General features: G+C 60.2%; 1 protein-coding gene across 1 annotated transcript; it reads right to left on the reverse strand.

Annotated features, from left to right (window-relative positions):
* Nucleotides 1–20: 20 nt before the first annotated feature.
* Nucleotides 21–22,233, reverse strand: LTBP4 (latent transforming growth factor beta binding protein 4). The gene is given in 31 exon segments (XM_055310960.1): nt 21–450; nt 1,586–1,738; nt 2,119–2,499; nt 3,156–3,308; nt 4,578–4,724; nt 4,920–5,048; nt 5,346–5,417; nt 5,704–5,970; nt 6,549–6,695; nt 8,232–8,357; nt 8,437–8,568; nt 9,952–10,083; nt 10,272–10,394; nt 10,714–10,839; nt 11,028–11,156; nt 11,988–12,107; nt 12,196–12,321; nt 12,807–13,049; nt 13,555–13,680; nt 14,457–14,582; nt 14,672–14,803; nt 15,392–15,499; nt 15,628–15,669; nt 15,672–15,773; nt 16,439–16,603; nt 17,142–17,264; nt 17,370–17,444; nt 17,840–17,942; nt 18,020–18,267; nt 18,451–18,642; nt 21,962–22,233. Coding segments are annotated over 31 exon segments (4,644 nt in total). The 5' UTR covers nt 22,203–22,233; the 3' UTR covers nt 21–295.
* Between the last annotated feature and the right edge of the window lie 768 nt (nt 22,234–23,001).

Here is a 23,001-nt window from a genome sequence, read left to right on the forward strand (position 1 = left end):
AACACAGGCAGACAGAGGCAGAAGGTACAAAATAGGTGTTTTTTAATTGAAATTTTTTATAAAAAGGAGAGGGAACGTGAAGGGGGCGGTGGGCTAGTCCCGGGGCCCCGCGGCGTCGGCAGGACGGGCCGAGGGCGGCAGGGGCAGCGAGGGGCATCGCCCCTTCCATGGTTCGGGTCCCTCCTCTCCGCCCCGCAGGCACCGGGCGCTCACGTGCGCAAGCGGGCGGGAGGGTGCGCGGCGGCGGGGACCCGCGTGCGCAGGCGCCGAGCAAAGAGCCTGGGGCCGCCGAGGCTCAGGCCCGCGGCCGGGCGGGCGTGCAGTGGTGCGGCTGGTGCGACGGTGCGAAGCCCGGGCGGCAGACGCAGCGGAAGGAGCCGTCGGTGTTGACGCAGCGTGCATTGACGCAGAGGGGGGAGGTCGCCTCCGCCTCGTCACACTCGTTGATGTCTGCAGAAGGAGGTACAGGGGCGCTGCTCAGGCCTGGGGGCCCTGGAGCCTGCCCCCCCCGTCTGGCCCCTGGGGCCTCTGGGGCCGAGGGGTGCAAACGCTGAGCCTCCTGCTTGGAGTCGAATCCAGCCACGCGGCCACCCCCTGCTGGCTGTGTGAGCCCGGGCAGGTGGCTTGGCCTCTCTGTGCCGCAGCTCTGTGTTCTGTGAGGTGGGGATGGTAGCCCCTAGGTGGCTAGGGTTTTGTTAGGAAAATAACACCGATGATGCTACCACACAACCAATGTTTTCTCTGTACCAGGCGTTATTTAAAGCACACCACGTGTATTTATCCTCTAGGCAGTAGGTACCGGGATTCCATTTACATATGGGCAAACTGAGGACCAGTGCAACATCCCACAAGCCCCTCTTCAGCCCAGTGAGTTCCCAGACCAGCTCTCGGGGTCTCTGAGTGCCCACTCCCCTGCTCTTTCCCGGCTGTGGGTCCTTGGGAAACTCGTTCTCTTTTCCGAGCCTTAGTTTATTTATACGGAGGCCTCAATGTCATTGTAAACCAGTATCGATGATGGTCACAACTCTATGGAATGGGTTCTCCAACTCGGCTCTTTTTTTTTTTTTTTTTTTTTTTTATGAGATAAACTAAAGGGACAGTGACCTGTCCAGGGTTGCACAGCACGTTGCTAAACTGAGCCTGAGGTCTGTCCAACTCCCCTAGAATCCTTGATGTAACCACTTTGCTTTACTACTGTCTAAACTAGGCAGCATGACGCACATTCCCATTCTACAGATGAGAAGACTGAAGCTCCCCAAAGCAGTCAAGCAAATTGCCCCAGGGAGCACGGGGGTGGGGGGGGGGGTGGGGGAGGGGGGTCCTTAGACATCAGCACCGCAGGATTCTACAGGATTCCTCAGCTCTGCTTCAAGCCCAGCCCGGGTCCCTGAGGTCAAGCTCACAACCTGGCCTCACTTTTTGCTGGCAAGCCCCGTCCCTGTGCAGGAGTTATTTCCTGTTCCCTCTGGTCTGGCCCGACCCCTCGACGTCTCTGACCAGCCCCTCTAACCCCACCCCCCACCCCCACCACTCAGTCAGGGCTTCCACCCTCTGCTGGCACAGGCAGGCTCTGGTCACCCCTCACCGACGCAGGCCATGCGGGTCATGTCCAGGCGGTAGCCGGTAAAGCAGTCGCAGGTGAAGCCCTCGGGGACGCGCACGCAGCGGCCGTGGGCACAGCCGTCCAGGATCCCGCACTCCTCCGCCTCCAGTCCTTCGTAGGGCCCGGACAGGGTGCCTGCGGAGAATGCGGGGACTTTGTGGTTCAGGGTCTCTGCCTTCCATGGCTTAAACCCCCACCGTGGGGTCGCCCCTGGCCTGTAACCTCTCCTAAACTGTGCGTCCCCGCTCCGGGGCTGTCGGGGGCGCTATGCCGCTATCCCTGGCTCTGCCCTTCTCCCTGTCCTCTTTCTTGGTCTGCAGGTGTGTTTCTGTGCTTCCTCGTCGCTCACTCTGACTGTATCTGTGTTTTCCCATCTTTCTGAGCCAATCTTCCCACCCCTGGGTTCTTTTTGTTTCTGGGTCTCACTCTCTTTCCCTCCCCCTCTTCCCTGTCTCCACCCCTGTGCACCCCTAACTCTTCATCTCAGCCTACATCGGCTTGCCCGCAGTGCTCACCAGGATAGCTTCCCCCTTCAGGTGACTCCTCGGGTTCTGGGAAGGAGCCCCGGGTGTCGCGGGAGCGATACCGCCAGCGGGTTCCTGGGCCAGGTGGCGCCGCAGCCTCAGATTCACTGTAGGGGCCACCGTCGTCCTCAAAGTCTGGCATGTCATAGGGTGGTGCTCCGTATGGGGCCTCCCGGCGGGCAAAGGGCCCAGGAGGTGGTGGATAGGGGTCGTAGGGTAGCACAGGTGGCGGGTACAACTCGGGCCCATAGGGAAGGCCCTGGTAGGGTGGACCCAGGTCAGGGCCATATTCATAAGGGAGTCCAAAGCCACCTGGTCTCGGGGGACCATATGCTGGCGGGCGTAGCACGTTGCACAGGGCCTCAAAGTCATCTGTAAATGGGAGCAGAGCCTCATGGTTAGCCCTGGCTTGCCTCAGCACCCACCACTCATGTCTGTTGTGTGGGAAAAGGCTCCCAGAGGAGTGAGGAGGGGCTTGGGCTGAAGCATGGGAAGGGCTTCAAAGAGGGGGGCTGGGATGGTGGGGTCAGGGTCAGGGGTTCTGGAGCCAGGATTAGGAGGCTGAGGGCTGAGACTGAAACTCCTAAGTGCTGGAATTTGGGGGAACCATAGAATCTTAGACTAGGGACCTAGAGAAATAAGATGGGGGTGTTTTAGGGACCAGAGCTGGGGAGTGCCAGGAACTGCTACTGGGGGCCTAAGGGGCCAGGATGCACAGGAGGGGATCTGAGACAGAGGACCTGGAGGTCTGAGGACCAAGGACCAGGGTTTAAGGCCTGGGGCTGAGTTCCCAAGGTGGACTCAGGGGTTTTAAGAGCCAAGCTTTTGGGGATCTCTGGGGTTATGCTCTGGGGTCTTAGGCACCTGGAAGTGAGTGTCTAATACACTGGGATTTGGAGATCTGTGGGCCAGGATGGTGGGGTCTGAGCAACTGGTATTTGAAGTCTAAGGGTCCAGGATTTGGGAGGAGCTATGGGCTCCTAAGGGAGCTATCTAAGCCTGAGTGTGGCCCAGGCAGGTGGCAGTACCTGAGTCCTGGGCAGGGCAAAGGGCACAGTCCATTCCCCAGGCCTCTCCGTAGAGGCAGCAGCACTCTGTATAGGTGGCCTGGCGGTCCAGCCGGGGGCGGCTACACACGAGGTCAGCTCCTACTTCCTGCCAGCACACTCCCAGATTGTCATCTGAGGGCAGAGACAGCATGCATCAGGGTGGGACAAGTGGGATCGGGTCCTGCCAAATGCTTAGAGTAGTCCAGCCACCTGATGCCTAACACCAGGTGCTTCTCCTCAGCTGTGATCTGACTCCCAGGAGCCCTCTGAGGTAGCGCCAGGTAAGTGTGAGCTTTGTCTGGCATGAGGCTGTCATATAGGAGGAGAAAACAGAAGGGGTCCAGTGGCTGGGAGAGAGGGTCTGAAAGGGTTCTCTCCACGCCCAGCCTCTGAAGGGCTCTGGGACCTGGGGCAGTCACTTTTTCTTCTCTGAGCATTGTTTGAATGAAGTCTCAGGGTGTTTGGGGTGTGTGTGTGTGTGTGTGTGTGTGTGTAAGAACAGAAAGTGGAAAAACAAAGGAGTTTGGGCCAGTGGGCAAAAAGAAAAGACCCAAAGAGGGATCCCTGGGTGGCGCAGCAGTTTGGCGCCTGCCTTTGGCCCAGGGCGCGATCCTGGAGACCCGGGATCGAATCCCACATCGGGCTCCCGGTGCATGGAGCCTGCTTCTCCCTCTGCCTGTGTCTCTGCCTCTCTCTCTCTCTCTGTGTGTGTGTGTAACTATCATAAATAATCAAAATTAAAAAAAAAAGAAAGAAAAGACCCAAAGAGATAGAGACAAACACATCCCAAGAGTCAAGAGACTCCATGAAAAACAGGAAACCAATGATTCAGAGAGACCAAAACAACAACAACAAATAAACAACAACAACAACAAAAAACAGAAACAAGGACTCAGAGGGTGGCAGAAATTCAGAGAACAAACCTAAAGACAGACATCCCAGAGAGGTGGTGAGAGACAGAGACACACAGGGAAATACTAGCAGGAAGCACAGCTTTAGAACTTAGTAAGACCAGGTCCCATAGGGTCCTGAATAAAATCCCCCTGGGCCACCCTGTAAGGTAGAGGCAATCGCCAGCACACCCAGTGTGCCTAACGGAAGCCGGGGGCCCAGAGGCTATCAGCCACGTGCAGGGACGCACGGCCATGGCCAGCCAGCGGCAGGCTCCTCTGGAACCTTTCCTTTCGGGACAACCCTGCCCACCAGGCCCGCCTGCCCCTGAGCTTCAGACTCCGCGAGGAAACCGGGCGTGAGAGGGCGGGGCCGAGTCTTGTGCAGGGTAGGGCCCCGGGGGCGGGGCAGGCCCGGGGGCGGGGCAGGCCCGGGGGCGGGGCAGGCCCGGGGCGGGGCAGGCCCGGGGCGGGGCAGGCCGGGGGCGGGGCAGGCCGGGGGCGGGGCTACCGAGGCTCTGGCTCTCGTTGGAGACGCAGCGGCGCCGGGAGCCGTCCAGCACCAGCGGGGGCTCGCACGTGCAGTGATAGGAGCCCACGGTGTTGACGCAGCTGCCGCCCTCACACGCCGGCTCCTCGTCCGCGCACTCGTCATTATCTAGGGAGGCGAGGAGGGAGCGGTTAGGCGGCAGCCCTCTATCCTTTCCCACTTCCCCAGCGCGTTAACAGTGTGATGGATGGAGTCTAGACTCCAGGAAGGACTTCCTGCTGGCGTGGCCACATTCCGGAGCGGGGCTGGCGGGGTAGAGCGTGGGGGGCGGGGGTAAACAAGGAAGTGGAGGGAGGTTCCTACCGACGCACTCCAGTCGCTGGGCATGGTAGTAGTAGCCGTTGCTGCAATAACATGAGTAGCCTGGGGCCGTGTTCACGCACACGCCGCTCTTGCACACCTGGTCTCGGAAGAGCTGGCACTCGTCCACGTCTGCGGGAAGGATGGTCAGAGGGGCGCCCCACACCAAGAGAGGGGGGCGGGCCAGGGTGTGGGGCGCCAGGATGGGGGGAATGTGTGGCTCCAAGGCTTGACCAGGGAAGAGAGGGACCCCAAAGGTGGTGACAGAGACCCAGAGGAGGAGAGATAGGGAAAGGTGGCGGTAGAGTGACAGAGCGGGTGGGAGGAATGGGGGAGACAGAAAGAGGGTGAGAGAGAAAACAGGGCCGAGGGTGAGATGGAGCTGGGCCTGGGGCCTGAGGAGCAGTGGGGCTCGAAGTCTGGCCTTACCCCTCCGGTGGCTCAGGTCTCCGCTCGGTGCCAGGTAGCCCCGGCCGTGGGGGCACAGTGACTGGTACTCGGCTGCACACAGACACAAGGCTGAGCCCAGACACCCTCAACACCCGGCCCCCGCCCTGGGCTTACTCTTGCCCCCTGACCACTTACCCTTCATCACCCAAGTTTTCAGGCCCCCTGCCTGTTTGTGTCCACCTCTCAGCCTCATACCCACCTGAATGGCAGCTTGATCTTGCCTTTGCAGTACCCAGGACCCCAGCTCATGTCCAGATGTGTCCCCTGTCCCAGTGCCATGCTCACCTCTTTCTACCCAATCCCTCAGCCCTCTGTCCACCCAGTAGCCCATGCCCACCTGTCTCGGTGCTGGGGCACTGCTGGATGCGGCAGCCGCTGCCCCAGCCCTCACCCACGGTGCAGCAGCACTCTTGCCATGTCACATTCCGTGCCAGGATGTTGTCACATGCATCTGGAGCCGCCGTGTCAAAGTAGCACTCCCGGCGCCCACTGCCCACAGGGCCCTGCCTGGGTGGGCTGGGCCGGCGGGGTGGGGATGGTGGAGGTGGCCGGGCAGGCAGACCTGGGCTGGCAGGTGCCTGGGGCTGTGAGCCGGGGAATGTGCCTGGGGAAGCAAGGGGTTTTAGCCCAGTGTGGGCTGAGCCTCCCACCCCCATGTTATAGATGGGGAAACTGAGGCAGAACCAGACTCCACACCTCTCACCTCGTCTCTCCCATTCTCACCTCTTGCCATTTCTGCATCTCTCTCTCTCACTTCTCCCCCATCACGGCCTTGTTCCCTCTGGCCTGGACTTCCTCCTTCCAGCCCTGATTTCTCTGGTTGTCATTATCTGGTGATATCTCTGCCTGCCCCCTTCTGGACTGTGAGCCCCTTAAAGACAGTGGTCTCTCCTGGTCACCACTGTTTCCCTAGTACCCAGGGCCTAAACATAGTGGATGCCCTGTGAACATCTGCTGAATAAAAAGAATCTGGTAGAACAAACAAAAAAAAAAAAAAAGAATCTGGTAGAGTCAGGGACAGGGCTGACATGGAGTCCTACCACCCATGTGTTCTCTATTGTTTATTGCTATTTAAAACAACAACATTTAACTGATGGCAGCTGTCCAAGCCCAGAATGGTTGGACCACATCATTTTCCTGTAAGCCCTGCAGCCATCAGTTAAACAGAAACATGAGTCTTACCAGGAGAAGTTCGTGGGGGAACACAACGTCCAGTCATGGGGTCAAACTCCTCAGGGCTGGTGGGGCAGACACAGAGGAAGGAGCCTTCGACATTCTCACACAGGGCAGCTCCACACACACCCTGTAGCGTTTCACATTCATTCACATCTGTGAGCAAGAGACAAAGGGGAGGGAAAGTCAATGGTTGCAAATGTCTGTGATTCTAAAGTTCTAAAAGTCTGAAATATCCAAAAATAATGGGTATTTTTAGTCACCTAGACCCCATCATTCACTTATCTTTTGGTGACAAACCCTGAATTTCCCTTGGGAGCCCTTTGATCTTCCATTTTCAACTTGTGTATTTTTGAGTAGGGCTAAATATACTTCGAGGGGTGGACACAAGTCCCAGTCATGGCCAACCAGATTACTGTATTTCTCTGGTTCTGAGAGACAGGTGGTGACCAAGCTGGGCCAAAGCCAGGCCTGGCACTTTTGCTAGAAATATCAAAGAGCCTCCCTTTTTAGTTCAAGGGGTGCCAGGCTAAGGATGTTAGTCCGCAAGTGCTAGGGCCTTCTTTGTCATGTGAAAAGAGTCTGCCTGAAAATAAATACAACAGAGGAAAGCAGAGCTGAGAGAGGGAGACAGCTAGCCTTGTTGGAATCCCTGGATCCAAGTATGCCTCAAGTTCAAACACATTCCAGCATGTCACTGTTTTAATTCTTTTCAAGGAAACAAAGCCTGTTGTGTTGGAATTTGTCAAAATTAAAAGAATATATAACTGGGACTCCTTGGTGGCTCAGTCGGTTAAGCATCTGACTCTTGATCTCAGTTCAGGTCTGGATCTCTGGGTCTTGAGTTCAAGCCTTGTGTTGGGCTCCAAGATGGGTGTGGAGCCTACTTAAAAAATATATGTATATATAACTAAGATTCATACAGCTCACTGTAGGTAAATTGAACCTCAAATGAAAATAGAAAACACCTACTGGACTCTAGTTAATACTATGTAGACTGAAGAATTTAGAGAGAAGTGTACTAATGCCTACAACTTAAATTTAAGCCGATCCCAGAAATAAGGTGGATTACAGACAGCTATGTGAGACAAGTATAATAAAATAATGATAATGGAATATAGATCATGGGTGTGTGGACATTCATTGTATAGTCTTTCAATTTGCTGTATGTTTAGAAACTTTCATCACAAAACATTGGGGAAGGGGCAGCCCGGGTGGCTCAGCGGTTTAGCGCCGCCTTCAGCCCAGGGCGTGATCCTGGAGCCCGGGGATTGAGTCCCTGCATGGAGCCTGCTTCTCTCTCTGCCTGTGTCTCTGCCTCTCTCTTTCTCTCTCCTCTCTGTGTATTCTCATGAATAAATAAATAAAATCTTTAAAAAAAAAACATTGGGGAAAAAGAAAATGTTTATGTACACTTAAAATTAGTGTGCATTAAAAAAAAGATTAGATTAGTGTGCATTTTATACATTTTATGCATGTATTTTTTTAAGCTCTCCCCCAAACAAGAGCTGAATGAATAGGGTTTCTCTTGCTTGCAAACAAGAGATTCCTGACTGATATGGAAATGATGTAAGGTCTAAATTCCATAGGCTCATGTGTGAATTCACATTTGTTCAGGGCTTTGGAGAGGAACAGGGCCTGACCAACCTCTTCCCCACCCTCCGGCCAAACCCACCCCCGGGAGCCCCGTACCCACGCAGTGACGCCCGTCCCTGGCCCCCTCGTATCCCTGGTCACAGAGGCACTGGAAGGAGCCAGGCAGGTTCTGGCACACGGCATGGGCCCCGCAGAAGGATCGATTCCGGCACTCGTCCACATCTGCAACCACCAGACAGTCAGGCCATTGCTGAGCCTTCTATCCCCTCCACATCTCACCCAAAGCCTGATGGACACCTACCCTGGCAGCCGCCCCCTGGCGTGGGCTGATAGCCAGGGTCACAGGCTGGTGTGCAGCGGTAGGAGCCAGGGGTGTTCTCACAGCGCTGGGCTCCACAAATCGCTGAGCCATATTCTTGGCACTCATCCACATCTGCAAAAGAGTGGGGTGAGGGAGGGGAGGGGAGTCGCAGGGCTGGATTCACAAGTTCCTGAGGCTGCTTCCAGTTCCCATGCCTGAGAAGTCTATAAACCTGATATTCTAGGAGTCTGAGCTTCTTTTTTTTTTTTTTGAGTCTGAGCTTCTAAAGTGTTGAGACGCTTAAAGTCTCCCTGCCATTTCTCACATAGTCTAAATGTGGTCCCTCCTCAGGGCCTTTGTACTTGCCGTTGCCTCTGTCAGGATCACTCTTCCTGCAGCTATCTGCATGGCTCCCTCTCTCACTTCACTAGTGTCTAGGTCAAGCCCTCCCAGCACCCCTTCCCCCCACTGCCCTGTCATCTCTGTCCATTTATCCTGCTCTATTTTCCTTACTAAACTTGATATTATATTATCCATGTATTTCTTGGTACACCACCTATCCCCCTCCACGATGCAGGGACATGTGTCTATCTTGTTCCCGCCCTGTATCCCCAGGATATAGATCTGTGCTTGACACACAGTAGGTGCCTCCAAACTGCTGAATGAACCTTGAGTTTATTTACGTCTATTGTCTATCTCTTCCCACCTATCTCCCTTCCCCACCATTGGCTCCATGAGAGCGGGATTTTGTTTGACCCCTTGCCTATAGTACCCCCCAGTGTCTGGCACACAGTAGGTGATTAACAAATTCTTGTGGAATTAATGAATGAGGTCCCTTGAAACGGGGCTTCCATGGATCAGAGGTCTGGCAGCCAGAGAGCCAAAGATAGCCAGCCCACAGTCATTTCATTTGTTCCCCAAAATGCTGACCCACACACTAGGCAAAAACAAATCTTAGATTAGCCCCAGCCTCCTGCCTCATCAGTAGTCTTTGGGAGCCTGGTGGAGAAATCAGGCAAGAGATTAGGGGGTGGGGGTGGGGTGGGGTACCCTGCATTGATTGGAATGGGAAGGTGTGAGGAACAAGAGGACCAGACAAGGGTGGGTGTGAAGCAAGGACACTGGCCACCCCTACCTACCCGTTCCCAAGGGCTGGAGAAGTCTGAGAACTGGGGAAAGCACAGAACGCTAACTAACTGCTCTGCCTGGGGATGTCTTACTGGGGTATAGCCTAAAATGCAGACCGTGCTAGAGCAGCAGAGGCGCATGGGCTGCTCTGGAAGGGTCTTCCTCCTCTCCTCCCAGCTCACCTCCCTGGGGGGGAGGGGGGGAGATGCAAGGGCACAAAGGTGGCTTATTTGCACCACAGAGAGGGGGACACGGTTAAGAGCAGCAGTTGGGGGCTCCTTCCCTCCCCTCAAGGCAGGAAGGCAGGATGCTCCTCCTCCGCCCCTCAGGGAGCTGACTCCAGCCACTGGTCCCAGGGGCAGGGGTGAGGGAGGAGAGGAGTCTCACCGTCACAGGTGCCCTCGGGGCCCGCGTGGTAGCCGGGCTCGCAGTCTCGGACACAGCGGTAGGAGCCGGGGGAATTCTCACAACGCTGGGAGCCGCACAGGGCCGGGCCCCGCTCGCGACATTCGTCCACGTCTGAGGAAGGAGGCAGAGCAGTCAAATGGGGGAAGCCGGGGAGGCTGGGAGGCAAAGGAGGACAAGTTGAGGGAGTTAAGGAAGGGAGTGGAGAGTCAGAAGGGGGGAAGGGGGCAGGCAGCGGAGGGCAGATGAATGCGAGAGAAGGGGAGGCAGAGCGCAGGGATCCCGCGGCGGGGGCCTCTCACCGAGGCAGGAGGCCAGGTCGGGGCCGGCGCGATGTCCCGGAGGACAGACGCACTCGAAGGAGCCGTCGGTGTTGGTACAGATGCCGCTCTGGCAGAGGTCCTCCTCGCTGCACTCGTCCACGTCTGCGGGACAGCGTCCGAGACCGCGGTGCCCCCCGCCGCTCAGCCCTCCCGGCCGAGCCCCTCCGCCGCCCCCACCCCGCCCCCACCCCGCCCCCGGGCTGAGGCCGCCCCCGTTTCCCCGCCCACCGCAGGCCCCGCCTTCCCCGCAAGCCCCGCCCCTCCCCGGCCGCCGCCAGGAGGCTCCACCAGCCCGGCCTAGACCCCGTGGCTTTGAGACCTCCGTCCAAGAACTCAGACTCCGCCCGCCGCCCTCTCCCAGTCCGGATTTTCTTGGGGTAAGCCCACCCTTTCCCGCTCCAGGCCCAGCTCGGGTACCGACCGAGGCAGGAGGCTCCGCGGGGTCCGGGCCGGTAGCCGGGGGCGCAGGTGCAGGCAAAGGAGCCGTCGGTGTTGAGGCACTCGCCGTGGGGGAAACAGAAATCGCCCTCCAGGCACTCGTTCACGTCTAGGGTGCAGGAGAGAAGGGGCTTCGGTCGGGGTCGTCACCCAACGGGTAGCTCCGCCCGCAAGCCCCACCCATAGCCTGTTGGTCCAGCTTCCATCACCCCAGCAGGCTTTCCCGGAGAACCCAGACCCCACTCCCAGGCTCCCCGACCCCCACCCCGCCCTGCCCGCTTCTCCCCTCCTGCTCACCTGCGCAGGGCCCAGGCCGACCCGCCGGCGCCCGGTAGCCCGGTGCACAGCTGCAGCGGAAGGAGCCCTCCGTGTTGATGCAGTGGCCATGGGGGCCGCAAGAGGCACCCGAACTGCACTCGTCCACATCTGTGGGTACGGGGCTTTCAGAAGGGGTCCGGTCTAGGGACGCGGGAAGGATTCTTCCCTGGGGCTGAGGTGTCTGGAGAAGTGAGTGGGTAGTGTCTTGGGTTGGATATTAGGCTCCGTGGCAGAAGTGGGTGGGGGAGACCAAGAGTCCCTGATTCTAGGGACCATAACTGGTGTCCTATGGGTCCGGATTTCTGGGAACTTCCTATGCCAGGATCCTGGAATCAGTGAAGGGCCTCTGGACTAGGACTGGGGTCAGAAATTAATCAGAGTAACAGGTCAGGTGTTATAAACCAGGATATTGTGGCATTCTGCCGAATCAGGGTTAGAGTCAATGACTGGCATCTGAGGCCAATTTGGGTCGGGGGTAACAGTCAGGATCCAGAATTCTGCCTCAAGTTGGCCCCAGAGATGGTTATTCTGAGAATGGGCAGGGGCAGTGAGAGAGACAGGATCAAAGGTCACAGAGTCAGGGGTTATAGCAGGAGTTATGGCTAGGTCAAATGTCAGTCAGGTTCAGGGGTCACAGGTCACATTCAAGGTCAAGGGACAGTTAGGATCAGAAGGTTTACAATTGCTTTCAGGATTGTGGGGAGGGTTTATCAGCAGGAGAAATAGGGTCAAATGTCACTGTCAAGTTGAGGGTCACAGAATCAGAAGTCACATTCAGGGTCAAGATTCAAGGTCCAGATTAGGGATTGCAATATGGGTCATGGACCCATAATCTAAGTTGAGTCACAGTCAGATGCTGGGGGTCATGGTCCAGGGGATTGAGGGCCAGGTCAGGGGTCATGATGCGGGTCTAAGGTCATAGCCAGGGCTTGGTCTCACCAGTGCACCGGCCATGCTGCAGGTGGTGGCCAGCAGGACAGGCCCTGCACTGGAAGGAGCCGGGCGAGTTCACACACTCCTGCCCAGGACATGCCAGGTGATTCTCACACTCATCCACATCTGGGAAGCAGGGGAAAAGGTGGCTTTGAAGGAGCAACCCAAAGCCTCCCTCACCCATCCACACTCCTCCCTCCCTCCCCGGCCTCACCCTCGCACTCGGAGCCAGCCGCGTTGGGTTGGAAGCCCGTGGGGCAGACACACTGGAAGCCACCTTCTGTGTTCTCACACCGGCCATAGGCGCAGGGCGGGGGGGTTCGGGCACACTCATCCACATCTGGGGAAGAGGGAACCAGTGGGGCTGAGAAAGGGGCCTGGACCCAATCATCCCCATTGCTATCACCATCTACCCCAACATTCCAGTCTGGAGGCAGTCTCTTGGGCCAGGCTCATCCCACCTCCCGGGAGTACAGACTCCTTCTCTGTTCCCCCACTAATGGTCTGTCCAGCTGCCAGGGTGAAGCTAGGGTACCACCTCCTGCACGTTGCCCTCCCCAGCTCAGGGTTGTCCCCCACCCTGGGCTGCCATGAGCACAAGAATATCATTCCAAAAGGAATGCAGAATGGAGAGCATCCTCATAGGTGGAGAAAGGGGAGAAGACTCTGGAGTCAGACACTCCCCACCCTCTCAGTACCTCCACTCCTCTGCCTCTGTTCTCCATCACCCAGTCCCGTCACCCTGTCTCTCTGCCCCCCAACCATGTCCCTCTCCCATCCCCACAGCCAATGGGGATGGCATGAGCTTAGACTCAGTACCCTCACCTTGGCACGGGGCCCCCGGCCCTCGGGAGCGGAAGCCAGCCGGGCAGGCACAGTGGAAGGAGCCAGCCGTGTTGTCACAGCGGCCTGGCCCGCAGGGCGGTGGCTCTTGGGCACACTCGTCCACATCTTCTTCACACGCCGAGCCCCGGAAGCCAGCCGGGCAAACACAGCGGAAAGAGCCGGACAGGTTCTCACAGACCCCTCTGCCACAAAGGCCTGGGCTCTGCGTGCACTCGTCCACATCTGCCCGGGACAAGGGTCCCAGGGTCACACATTTATGCTGCCCCACACCCCTGTGCTCTGCTTCGCCTCCCTGACCTCCATCACTTTGACTTTCCCCTCCTCATCATTCTGCTTCCCTGTCCCCATCACTCGGCCTCCTTGTCTGCCTCATTCAATCGCCCCCCATTCCCCATTATTCAAACGTGCCATCCATCCCTCCACCTCCTCAATCCCTAAACTTCCAGTTGGCCTCCTGGAACGCTAGTCCCCATCAATCGGCCTCTTTCCGCACTGTTCTCCTGTTCTCCGTAACTGACAGCTCCATCCTCCATGACTCAGCTTTTCTGTTTCCCATCACTTGGCCTCTCCATGCCCCTGTCACTCGGTCTCTACGACCTGTGGCGCCCCCCTCCTCTCCCAGCAATCAGCCTCCCCCTGCCTCATTGCTCAGTCTCTCCACCCCTCCTCACTGCCGCTTTCCCCTACTCCCCCAACCCCGTCCCCTCTGTCTCTCCCAGTTCCTCACCCTGGCAGCCGGCTCCGTGGGGAGCAGCCTGGTACCCAGCGGGGCACACGCACAGGAAGCTGCCCGGCGTGTTCTCGCACCGCCCGCGGTCACACGGCGGGGGCACGCGGTGGCACTCGTCCACGTCTGCAGGCACCAACCCGGAGGGTGAGACTGGGGCAGACACTCCCCCTCACTCCCCTCCACGCCCGCCCTCAGCAGACTCAGGGAGGATGGGAGGTGGGGAGGCAGGGGTGGAGCCAAACTCGGGCCCGGGCCAGACTGGGGCGGGAGCCAGGGGCAGTAGGAGGGCCCAGAGCGGGTAGGTTTAAGGCGTAGGCGGGAGGGCAGGAGGGAGGGCTGGAGGGCGGGCAGGTGAAAGAGGAGGACCCGACGAGGACTGGGGACTCGGCCAGGGCGGAGGCGGGGAGAGGACCGCGATGGGGGCAATCTGGGGAGGGCAGGACCTGGGCAGGGGCAGGGCGGGAACGGCAGCTGCGCGGACCGAACAAAAGGAAGGCAGGAGCAAGGGAAGGGGCGGTGCGGGGTGAGGACGGGGCTCGGGCGCGGCGGGGCGGGATCTGGGGTCGCGCGCGGTCAGGTGAGAGGTTGCGGCCTGGGTAGGACCGTAGGAACCGGGCGGTGCCTGGGGGAGCGCGGGAGCCGGTCCCGAATACGGAGGAGGCGGGGCCAGGGGAGGAGCGGAGCCGACCCCCGGCCGAGAGCAGCCGGGCGGTCGTACCGCGGGGACGGCCCCGACGGGAAGCGCTGGCGGGCGCGGCAGAGACAGTGGTGGGGCCGAAGGGAGAGCGCGAGCAGATCTCGGGGCGGGAGCAGGGCCGCGGGGAAGCTGGGGGGCGGGAGCTGCTGGAGCCGGACCGGGGCAGGGGTGGGGCCCGCAGCTGGGGGGCCGGACCTCTCACCCAGGCACTCCGAAGCCCGCAGGCCCGCTCGGAAGCCCTGGCCGCACACGCAACGGAAGCTGCCCGGCGTGTTTTCACAGCGCCCGGGGGCACAGGGCGGGGGCACGCGGCGACATTCGTCCACGTCTGAGGGCACGGAGGAGGCCGGTCAGGAGGTGACTGGCAAAGCCCCCCCCGACCGCCCCGCCTCCGCCCACCCCCTCTGCCAGGCTCACCGATGCAGTGCGTGCCCTGCGGGCTGAGTCGGAAGCCAGAGTCGCACGCGCAGGTGTAGCCACTGGGCCGTGGGATGCAGCGTCCCGGGCCGCAGACCTGGGGACTGCGCTGACAGACGCCCGCAGAGGGACCTGGGGGGTCCAGACAGCCAGGGTTCCATCTCTGAATCCTCTGTCCCTTTCATCCCAGTACAATCCCCTCTGCCTAAGACACCCTTATGGACGTCCCCCACCCCCCAGCCCAGTCTTCTACCTCTGATCCTCCTTTCCTTTATTATGGGATGTACTCATCAGATCCTCCACCTGAATTCCCTTTATGGCCATCCCAAAGTCTCTACTTCTGGATATTTTGCTCTCCAACCGTCTGCCTGAGATATAGTCTTAGTATCCTCTGCATGAAAATTGCCTAACATTAACTGTGCACTTACTAAGTGGCAGAGTCTTCAGAGATGGTTCGACGAATCCTCACAATGATCCTCATTTTACAAATGAGGAAACTGAGGTTCAGAGAGGTTAAATGACTTGCCCAATTGACAGAGAACTTGAACCCAGGCCTCTTGACATCAGCTCCTAATGTTACCCAACACTTGGCTCTCCAAACTTTTCTCTCTTCCCACTCATTCCTTAACATCCCTATCCTGGGATCTTCACCTTGGAGCTACCTCCTAGAATCCCCACCTGTAATACCTCCACCAATGCCCATGATTCCCTCTACTGCACCTGATTCAGAGATCTCAGGACCAGACCAGGCAGGGATGCTGGGCAGGGGAAGCTCAGGGCCCGGCCTGGGCTCAGGTGGGGGTTCTGGACGATGGGTGGGCAGAAAGCCTGGCAAAGAAGAGGTATCAGTGAACAGAGACCTGGATTTGGGTGTCCCCCCTTCTCTCTCCTCTTTTCCTTATGAGGCTAGGCCAGCCCCTTGGAGATGACATATCCTCCTCCAGAAGCCAGCTCACCTGTGGGTGGCCTAGGGGTGGAGGGTGGAGCCCGGGGCTGAGGGACACTCGGGGTGGCTCCTGGCCCAGGGGTCTGGTGTTGTAGCGGAGGTCAGAGGCTGAGTAGTGGTAGCCAGGGCCAGCAGGGCAGATCTCTCGAAAACCCTCTGGGAACGACAAAGGGAGGGAGAGAAGCAGAGAGAATGAGAGAAAGCAGGAGGCGATGAGAGAAGAGGAGTCTAGAATCTGGCTTTGACTGGGGAGCAGGGCTTGACTTTGGGTGTGGGTCAGAGGTTTGGGTTGGACGCTGGCTTGAGGTAGTACCCCGGCCAAAGAATGGGCTAAAGGCTAAGGGGGGGACCAAGGGTGTTTTTCCTAATTTGGGATAGGGATAAGGATAGGGACAGGCGTTGAGGGTGGGTCTGGTTTAGTCTGTTGAAGGGTCTAGTGTTAGGCAGAAGTTGGACTGCCAGGGAAGTGTCTCAGGAAAGGGGGGCATCTGGGGTGGTGCCCAAGAAGGAGCCTAAGCTGAAGGCAGGGTCTCAGGAACTCCAGACTTGGCCAAAGCTGGGAGACAAGATTGGGCAGGCAGCGTCTCTCAAGGGCTAGCGGTAGTCAAGGCGGATGGCGACTCGGGGTGTGTCTCGGTGGGCGTGGCCAAAGGTGGGGTGGGCCGGGCCGGAGGCGGCCTGAGCGTCTCAGGGGCTGGGGTCGTGGCCAAGGCTAGGGCCCAGTCGGGTTTGAGGGCCTGGAGTCCCGCGGCCCGGGGGCGGGGCCTAGAGCGGGCGCGCGGCAGTCGAGTCTAGAGATAGACCAGGCAGGGGGCGCTCACCTGAGCCGAAGGGTGGGCAGAGCTGGCAGCCTCGACCCCAGGCTTTGCCCACGCGGCTACAGCAGCAGATCTGCTTGGTGATGTTGCGCAGAATGGGCAGCGAGCAGCCACCGTCGCGGAGCACGCGGAAGCAGGGCCCTTTGGCCTCTGAGATCACGTGCTGGGCTGGGGGTGGGGGAGTCGATTATTCAGGGCGGCCTTGGGAGTGTGACGGAACTAGGGAATCTGGGAGACCGGAGGATGGTCCCGGGGCGGGGGGCGGGGGGCTTGGTGGGTGTAAAAGCCATTTGGAAGAGGTCGGAGAGGGTCTGAAGGAGAGGTGAGGGGTCTGGAGGTCTGAGAAAGCTTTGGGGCCTGAGAAGGGAATGAGAGAATTCTGGGAAGGATTTTGGGGTCTGCAGAAGGCCTGGTGGTCGAGGGAGTTGAAGAGATTCGGGGGTCTGAGAAGAGTTGAAGAAAGAAGATCCGAAGGGATACAGATATAAAAGTTTGAAGCGTTCTTAGAGGGACCGAAGCAGGACTAGGGAGTCTGAGGGTGTGTCAGTCTGAGACGTTCTGAGGGGGGTCAAATAAGAGTGATGGGGGAAGTCTGGGAGGATCTGGGGAGTCTTAGGGAATTAAGGCCCAGGGATGCTCTGGAATGGGCCTGAGGGCTGGGGGCGCAGACGCGGGATCCAGCCTCGGCCCCCTCCCAATGGCTCACAGATGCAGCTGCTGCGGGAGGAGTCGTGCAGGAAGCCGTCGGGGCACACGCAGGTGTACCCGCCGTGCGTGTTCGCACACTCCCCGTGCTGGCAGCGTCCGCCGGTCGCGCATTCATCCACATCTGTGAGGAACGCAGTGGTCTCAGGGGCGTCAGGGATGAGCTCTCTGCCAGCCCAGCGGGCAAAGCCAAGCGAGCCCTTCCCACTCCTGCCACCCACCCCCTCACCTTGGCAGGACCCATTAACCCTTTCAAAGCCGGTTGGACACGGTCCATCTGGGGTCCCTACTCGGTCGGAAATCCCTGCAGAGAGAAGAGAGGGGTGGGCCAGGGGCGAGCGGAGCGGAAAATAGATGGGTGGGGACAAAAGAGGGATGGGAGAGATTAAAAGATGTCGGGTGTGGCTTGAGTGCAGGAGGAACCTTAGGCGGTGGGAGAGAAGGCAAAGTGGGAGGTTCCGGAAACGCACGAGTAGGGTCTGGGCGTAAAGGTGGGGTGAGAACAGAGTAGCCAAGTCCGAAAGTAGAGTGGGCGGTCCCAGAGCGGCATGGATAGCTCCAGAGTGGAAATGATCCCCACAACGGGGTAGGTGTGGCTAGAAGCTGCGAACACGGTTGGTCTACGGGCCGGGTACCAGGAGCCACGGGGTTATCACCTCTCCCCAGCTCCGAGCACCTCAGGGACGTCCTGGGGCTTACCCAGGTGCTCCGAACAGGACTGACAGTCGTGCACGCCCCAGGCCAAGCCTGCCCCTCGGCAGCACACCTCCTGAGTCCGGAGCCCGGGCAGCGGGGACGCACACTGCGGAGAAGCGTTGGGTGAGCGCGCCCCCGCGTGGTGGCACGCTCCGGGGCCCCTCCCCACCCGCCTCGACTCACTTCGCCTCCGCGCAGCTCCCGAAAGCAGTAACCGAAGCCGGAGGCATCCGAATAGCTGTCCTCGCGCGGCGCGCTCTGGGCCAGCACCGTGTAGGGCGCCGCCGCCTCCGCCCGCGCCGCCGCCTCCGCCCGCGCCACCGCCTCGGCGTCCGCCTCCTCCCAGGAGCCCGACACGCGCTCCACCTGGTGCACCACCACGGACGCCTCCTGCGGGTGCTCCACGTGGACGCTCACCATGGACGCCACGCCTGGAGGGAGGCACGGCAGGGCAGAGGCGTGTCTACACGGGTCCTTACGGACTGGGACTAGGAATGGGGGGAAGGGCGCACGGGAGAAGGGTACCCAGGGGAAGGCAGGAAAGATGAGGGTCAGAGAAACGGCGAGATAGTGAAAAGATGGGTCAGAGGGGACCCTGGCCGCACTCTCCTCACCGTGCTCGTCGTCGCGGTGGTTGGCCAGTGGCATGGTGTACACCGAGCGGGTGAGGCCTGGCATGGCCGGGGCCGGTGGCCGGGCGCCCGAGGAATGCAGCTGGCAGAACTTGCCAGCGAAGTCCGGGGGACAGAGGCAGCGGTCAGGCTTCACGCACACCCCGCCGTTGTGACAGATCAAGGGACACAGGACTGGGGGGAGAGAGAGGCTAGCTCAGACCCTGACGTTATACTCCAAGTATCGTCTCCCTGTAAGTCGCTCCGCCTTGAGCCGTCTTGTGTCACCCCCACCAACCCTGGACACCTGCATTGGCAGGGTCCTGTCGTACAGCCCTCCGGTATAGCTCCGCCCCCTGGGTCCGCTCACTACGCCCTCGGGCTCTTCATTCACTTTCGGGTCACTCCGCCCTCCGCCCTTCCTCCCCGTCCCACTTCGAGGCCGAGTCCAGGCGTTCAGCCCCACCCCGACAGCGCTGTCTCCGCCCATTGGCTCAGCCCGACCACTCTAGCTCTTTCCTTAGCATCTAGCCCCGCCCATCCATCATCTGGCTGGGTCGCATGCTGTTCTAGCTACGCAGACCCGGCGCTGGTCTCTTCCATGGACTAAATCGACATTTTGCCCCCTGCCCCGCCCCGGGCACCACTCCCCTCTCCCAGCTCTGTCTCTTTACCGTTCTAGGTACACGCACATCCCCGTCTGGCCGGGTCCGCGACACTCAAGCTCTGCCCCCTAGTTGTGCGTCCCCCTGCTGAGGTCCTCGCACACGGTACCCTCTATCCGCCGGATTCTAAACCTCGCCTGTCAAGGTGTTTAACCTGCACCTTTAGCCCCGCCCACCTTCCTTCCCTCACGCCGATTCCCCCCTCCGGCGGGCGCTCCTTCGGCCCCACCTCCTTGGCTCTCCGGGTGTCCTGGCTCCACCCACCGCGCTTTGTCTCCGCCCACCTCCCCTCCGGCTCCGGCCCGGGAGCTCCAGCCCTGCCTTCCCGCCTCCTGTAGCCCCGGGGCGGGGCCGCGACGGGAACGCGCCTCCTCTCCCCGCTGCGCGCCCTCGCTGGGCCCCCCGCCACCTCTGGGCGGGGCACTGCCAGCTGTGCGGCGGGGTAAACAAAGAGAGGGGTGCGGCGGGGGTAGGGCGGCGGCTCCGCATTCCGGACCCTTGGGGAGCCCCGAGCCCTCTGAGCCAAAGAAGGCCGGACGTATCCTGCGAGGGCACCCCCTCCCTCTCTCCCCCGGGGCTGCAGGGAACAGCTGGAGACAGCTGTGCGGAGGGGAGGAAGGGGGCAGGCGGCTGGGGCCGTCCAGGAAGGCGTGTGTGGGATTCTGAGCCACACACTGGAGACACGGAAAGCATAGAGGGAGCCCCTTCAGTTTAGAAGGGTAAAGGGACTGGACTCCTGGAAGGAGATCACATAGAGTGCAGTACTCTGGGATTCAAAGACGGCTCAAGGTTTCTAGAATGGAAAGAGAGCCTAGCTCACAGGAAACCGAAGCTCCCTTTCAACAGAAGTCTGTTAAATTATTTTGGGGAGAGTTACCTAGAAAACAGGACTCTAGTGCCTTCTAGGGGACAGCTAGATTGAAGGTGCTGAGAACAGGGCTTACGTGGAGAAATGGGTTTCCCTGGGAGTCCCCAGCACACAAGAGCCTCAATCGTCTGGGAAGATTCTAGGATACTGTGGATCCCTGTCCCCTCCCAGCTAAGGGATTAGGTGCTCGAGTCTTTGGATTAATGGCTACGTAGGGGGAGCACAGTGTCTGGAGAGTCTTCTTGTGAGAATCAGCTGATCAAGACCAACTCTGGGCTTCTCTGAAGATAGATGAATCAGAAGTTCCTGGGGAGGGGGTCAGCTGGAAAAGCAAGGCTTGGAAAGACAGGAATCAGGAATCTGATGGCACTCAGTTGGAAATATAAGAGAATGGTAGTCTTTTGTGGAAAGAGAATTCAGCTAGGGAGGGGAGTTATCACTACATAGGGTTTGTAATCTGGGGTTTCTGGAAAGTAGGGAGGAGTAGCTGAGGGACAATACTACAGAGTTCTCTGGTGAGGGGCACAGTTTGGGGGGATTACATCAGAAGAATGGGAGGGAACTTCACTGGAGGGGCTGGTCTCTGGAGTCTGTTGATAGGGGTGGGGAGGAGGCTTAGGGTCTGACGACTGAGATTCTGGGCTCCCCTACTTAGGGGAGTCAGGCCAGGACTCCAGAGTGTCCTAATAAGGGTCCTTAATTGAGTAGCAGGAGAGGCTTAACTAGGAGTCAGGATTCCAAAATAGGAAGGGTCTCTGCCGGCGGTCAGGGTAAGCCAGCTAGGTCTCAGGGCATTTCTCAGCCTCCACGGGCATTTCTCCACCTTCTCTCGGTCTGACTCCCGGCCCCCCACCCAGCTCCCTTGGGGCTCCCACACCCGCGACGGATCGCTACTTGGGCACAGCCAACTCCATGCCCCACGCCTCTGGATGAATAAGGAGCTGAGGACATCGGGGTCCTGCCGGGGTCAACCCTCCTCCACAATCCCCTCCTGTGCCTCCAGGGGCTTGGCACCCGCCTGGGCACGGCGCCTGGCACGGGCGCGTTGGGGCTGGGCCGGGAGGGAGTGTAGGAAGGAGGGAGGGAGGGGAGGAGAGAGGGAGTGGCAGCGGGCGGGGGCTCAGGCGGGAGATGAGCTCACGCCGGCCAGGGCTGGATTGGCTGGGGGCCAGGCTGGGCGAGTTCTCAGAGCCAGGGGCCCCCACTCCCCACTCCAGAGGGCCTCTGGGGTTGGGGGCAGGTAGGCCCCGACCCAGAGGGCCCGCCCATCCCTGCACCCTGGGGCCAACAGGTGGCCCACCCTCCCCACCTCACCTGAGCCCGCGGGGGGGCTCCCTACTGCAGGGGTGCCTGGTGCGCACCCTCCTGTACCCTCCTGTACCCTCGGCCCCCAGGGGGCGCCCCTCCCCCTAGGCCTCCTATCTGGATTTCTCTCCCACGTGCGACCTTTGCAACTCAGGGGCCTGCAGAGACCCTCCTAGGGACCCCTTCCCGCTCAGCTCTTGGGATCAACTTTTCTCACCCCAATCCCCCTCCTCACAGGCACTCTCATCCTGGGCTTTCCTAATCCCTCCCACCCAAGACACAGAAACTGGGACACTCCTCGGGGCCCTGAAAGTCTTGCTTGTTCTCCAGGGACTCCTTACAATCTCAGAATTGGGGCCCCCTTCCCCAGAGCTCCCGGGTCCCTCCATTCTGGTATCTCCCACTTGGACTCAGAGGCATGAAAGCCGGCCCCAATCCCCTCACGTGGGACGCCACAGGTCCCTGAGAAGCCTCGTCGCTTGCAAAATTGGGGCCCTCAGGACTCAACCCCCAAAGCCAGGAATTGAAGTCCCCCTGCCTTAAATACCCCAGGGATTCCCCAGCACTCCTGCACACCGCATCTGGGCTCCCTCTCCCCGGGGGACTGTCTCTCCCGTCCCCGGGGACCCTCCTCCCCCGGGGAGCCCCTCCCTCGGGACCACCACCCCGCACTCACAGGCGCGGAAGCCGGGTCCCCCCGGGGCCGCCCCGCCGGGCGCGCCGCTGTCCACGCTGGTGGCGTTGCGGGGCGCGCAGGTCGGGGTACAGCGGGAGCCGGTTGGCCCATGGACGCAGCGCAGGCCGCACACGGCCGGGGTGAAGCGCACGCGGAGGCGCTCTCGGGGCCGGCCCAGCGCGGGCTGCGGCCCGAGCAGCGCCAGCAGCACCAATAGCGACACCCGCGCGCCGCCCGCCATGGCTGCAGCGCCGCGCTCCGCCGCGCCGCCGCCCCAGCCCGCCCGAGGGGCCCGGCCGCGCCCGCCCGCCTGCGGGGGAGGGCGGCCGCGCCCCCGCTCAGGCCCCCCCTCCCCACCACTCCCTCCCCGGCGGCCGCGCGGGGGCGCGTGGGGCTGGGCGCGCAGCCAGAGGCGCGCAGGCTGGGCGCTAGACTCGCAGGGGGGAGGGGGGCGCCCCGTCTGCCCCCGCCTCGCACCAACAAGTGAATGGGGCCCGCAGGGGAGCAGCGGGGAAGGGAACAGGTGGGGGCGGGCCGGTTTCCCCCCAGACGGGGCTGACTCCATAAAGAGGAAAGAGGAGTGGGGGCCACATTTGGGGAGGCCGGTAAAGGCTGATTCTCCACCGCCCTAGACACAGAGAAAGAGGCTTCGTCTGGACAGGGGGCTGTCATGCACATCTGGGCGGCCAGGTGGCACATCTGGGGGAGAGAAGGGTCGGTGCACCTGGGCCCATGAAGGAATTGGGGGTCTGAATTGTGGGCAGGACGCTGGGGCGGGGGCACAATTGGGGATGCAGTCACATCTGGCCAGGACCCTCCACACCTGGTAGGAGAAGTCAGAATTGGATAAGAGCAAACGGCGGATTGAGGCTGTGGGCGGGGGTCCTCACATCTGGCCGGATGCCCACATCTGGAAGACTTTAGGGAGAAGGGGACACATCTGGGCTGAAGGCCACAGCAGGAGGGGGACTTTAGAGGGTGGTGGAGACTAGGGGGTGTGCTAACCCAGGGGCCGAGAGCTGGAGTGGGAGGAGGGCAGG

Source organism: Nyctereutes procyonoides, unplaced genomic scaffold (assembly GCF_905146905.1).
Source record: "Nyctereutes procyonoides isolate TBG_1078 unplaced genomic scaffold, NYPRO_anot_genome, whole genome shotgun sequence".
Taxonomy (NCBI): Eukaryota; Metazoa; Chordata; class Mammalia; order Carnivora; family Canidae; genus Nyctereutes; species Nyctereutes procyonoides.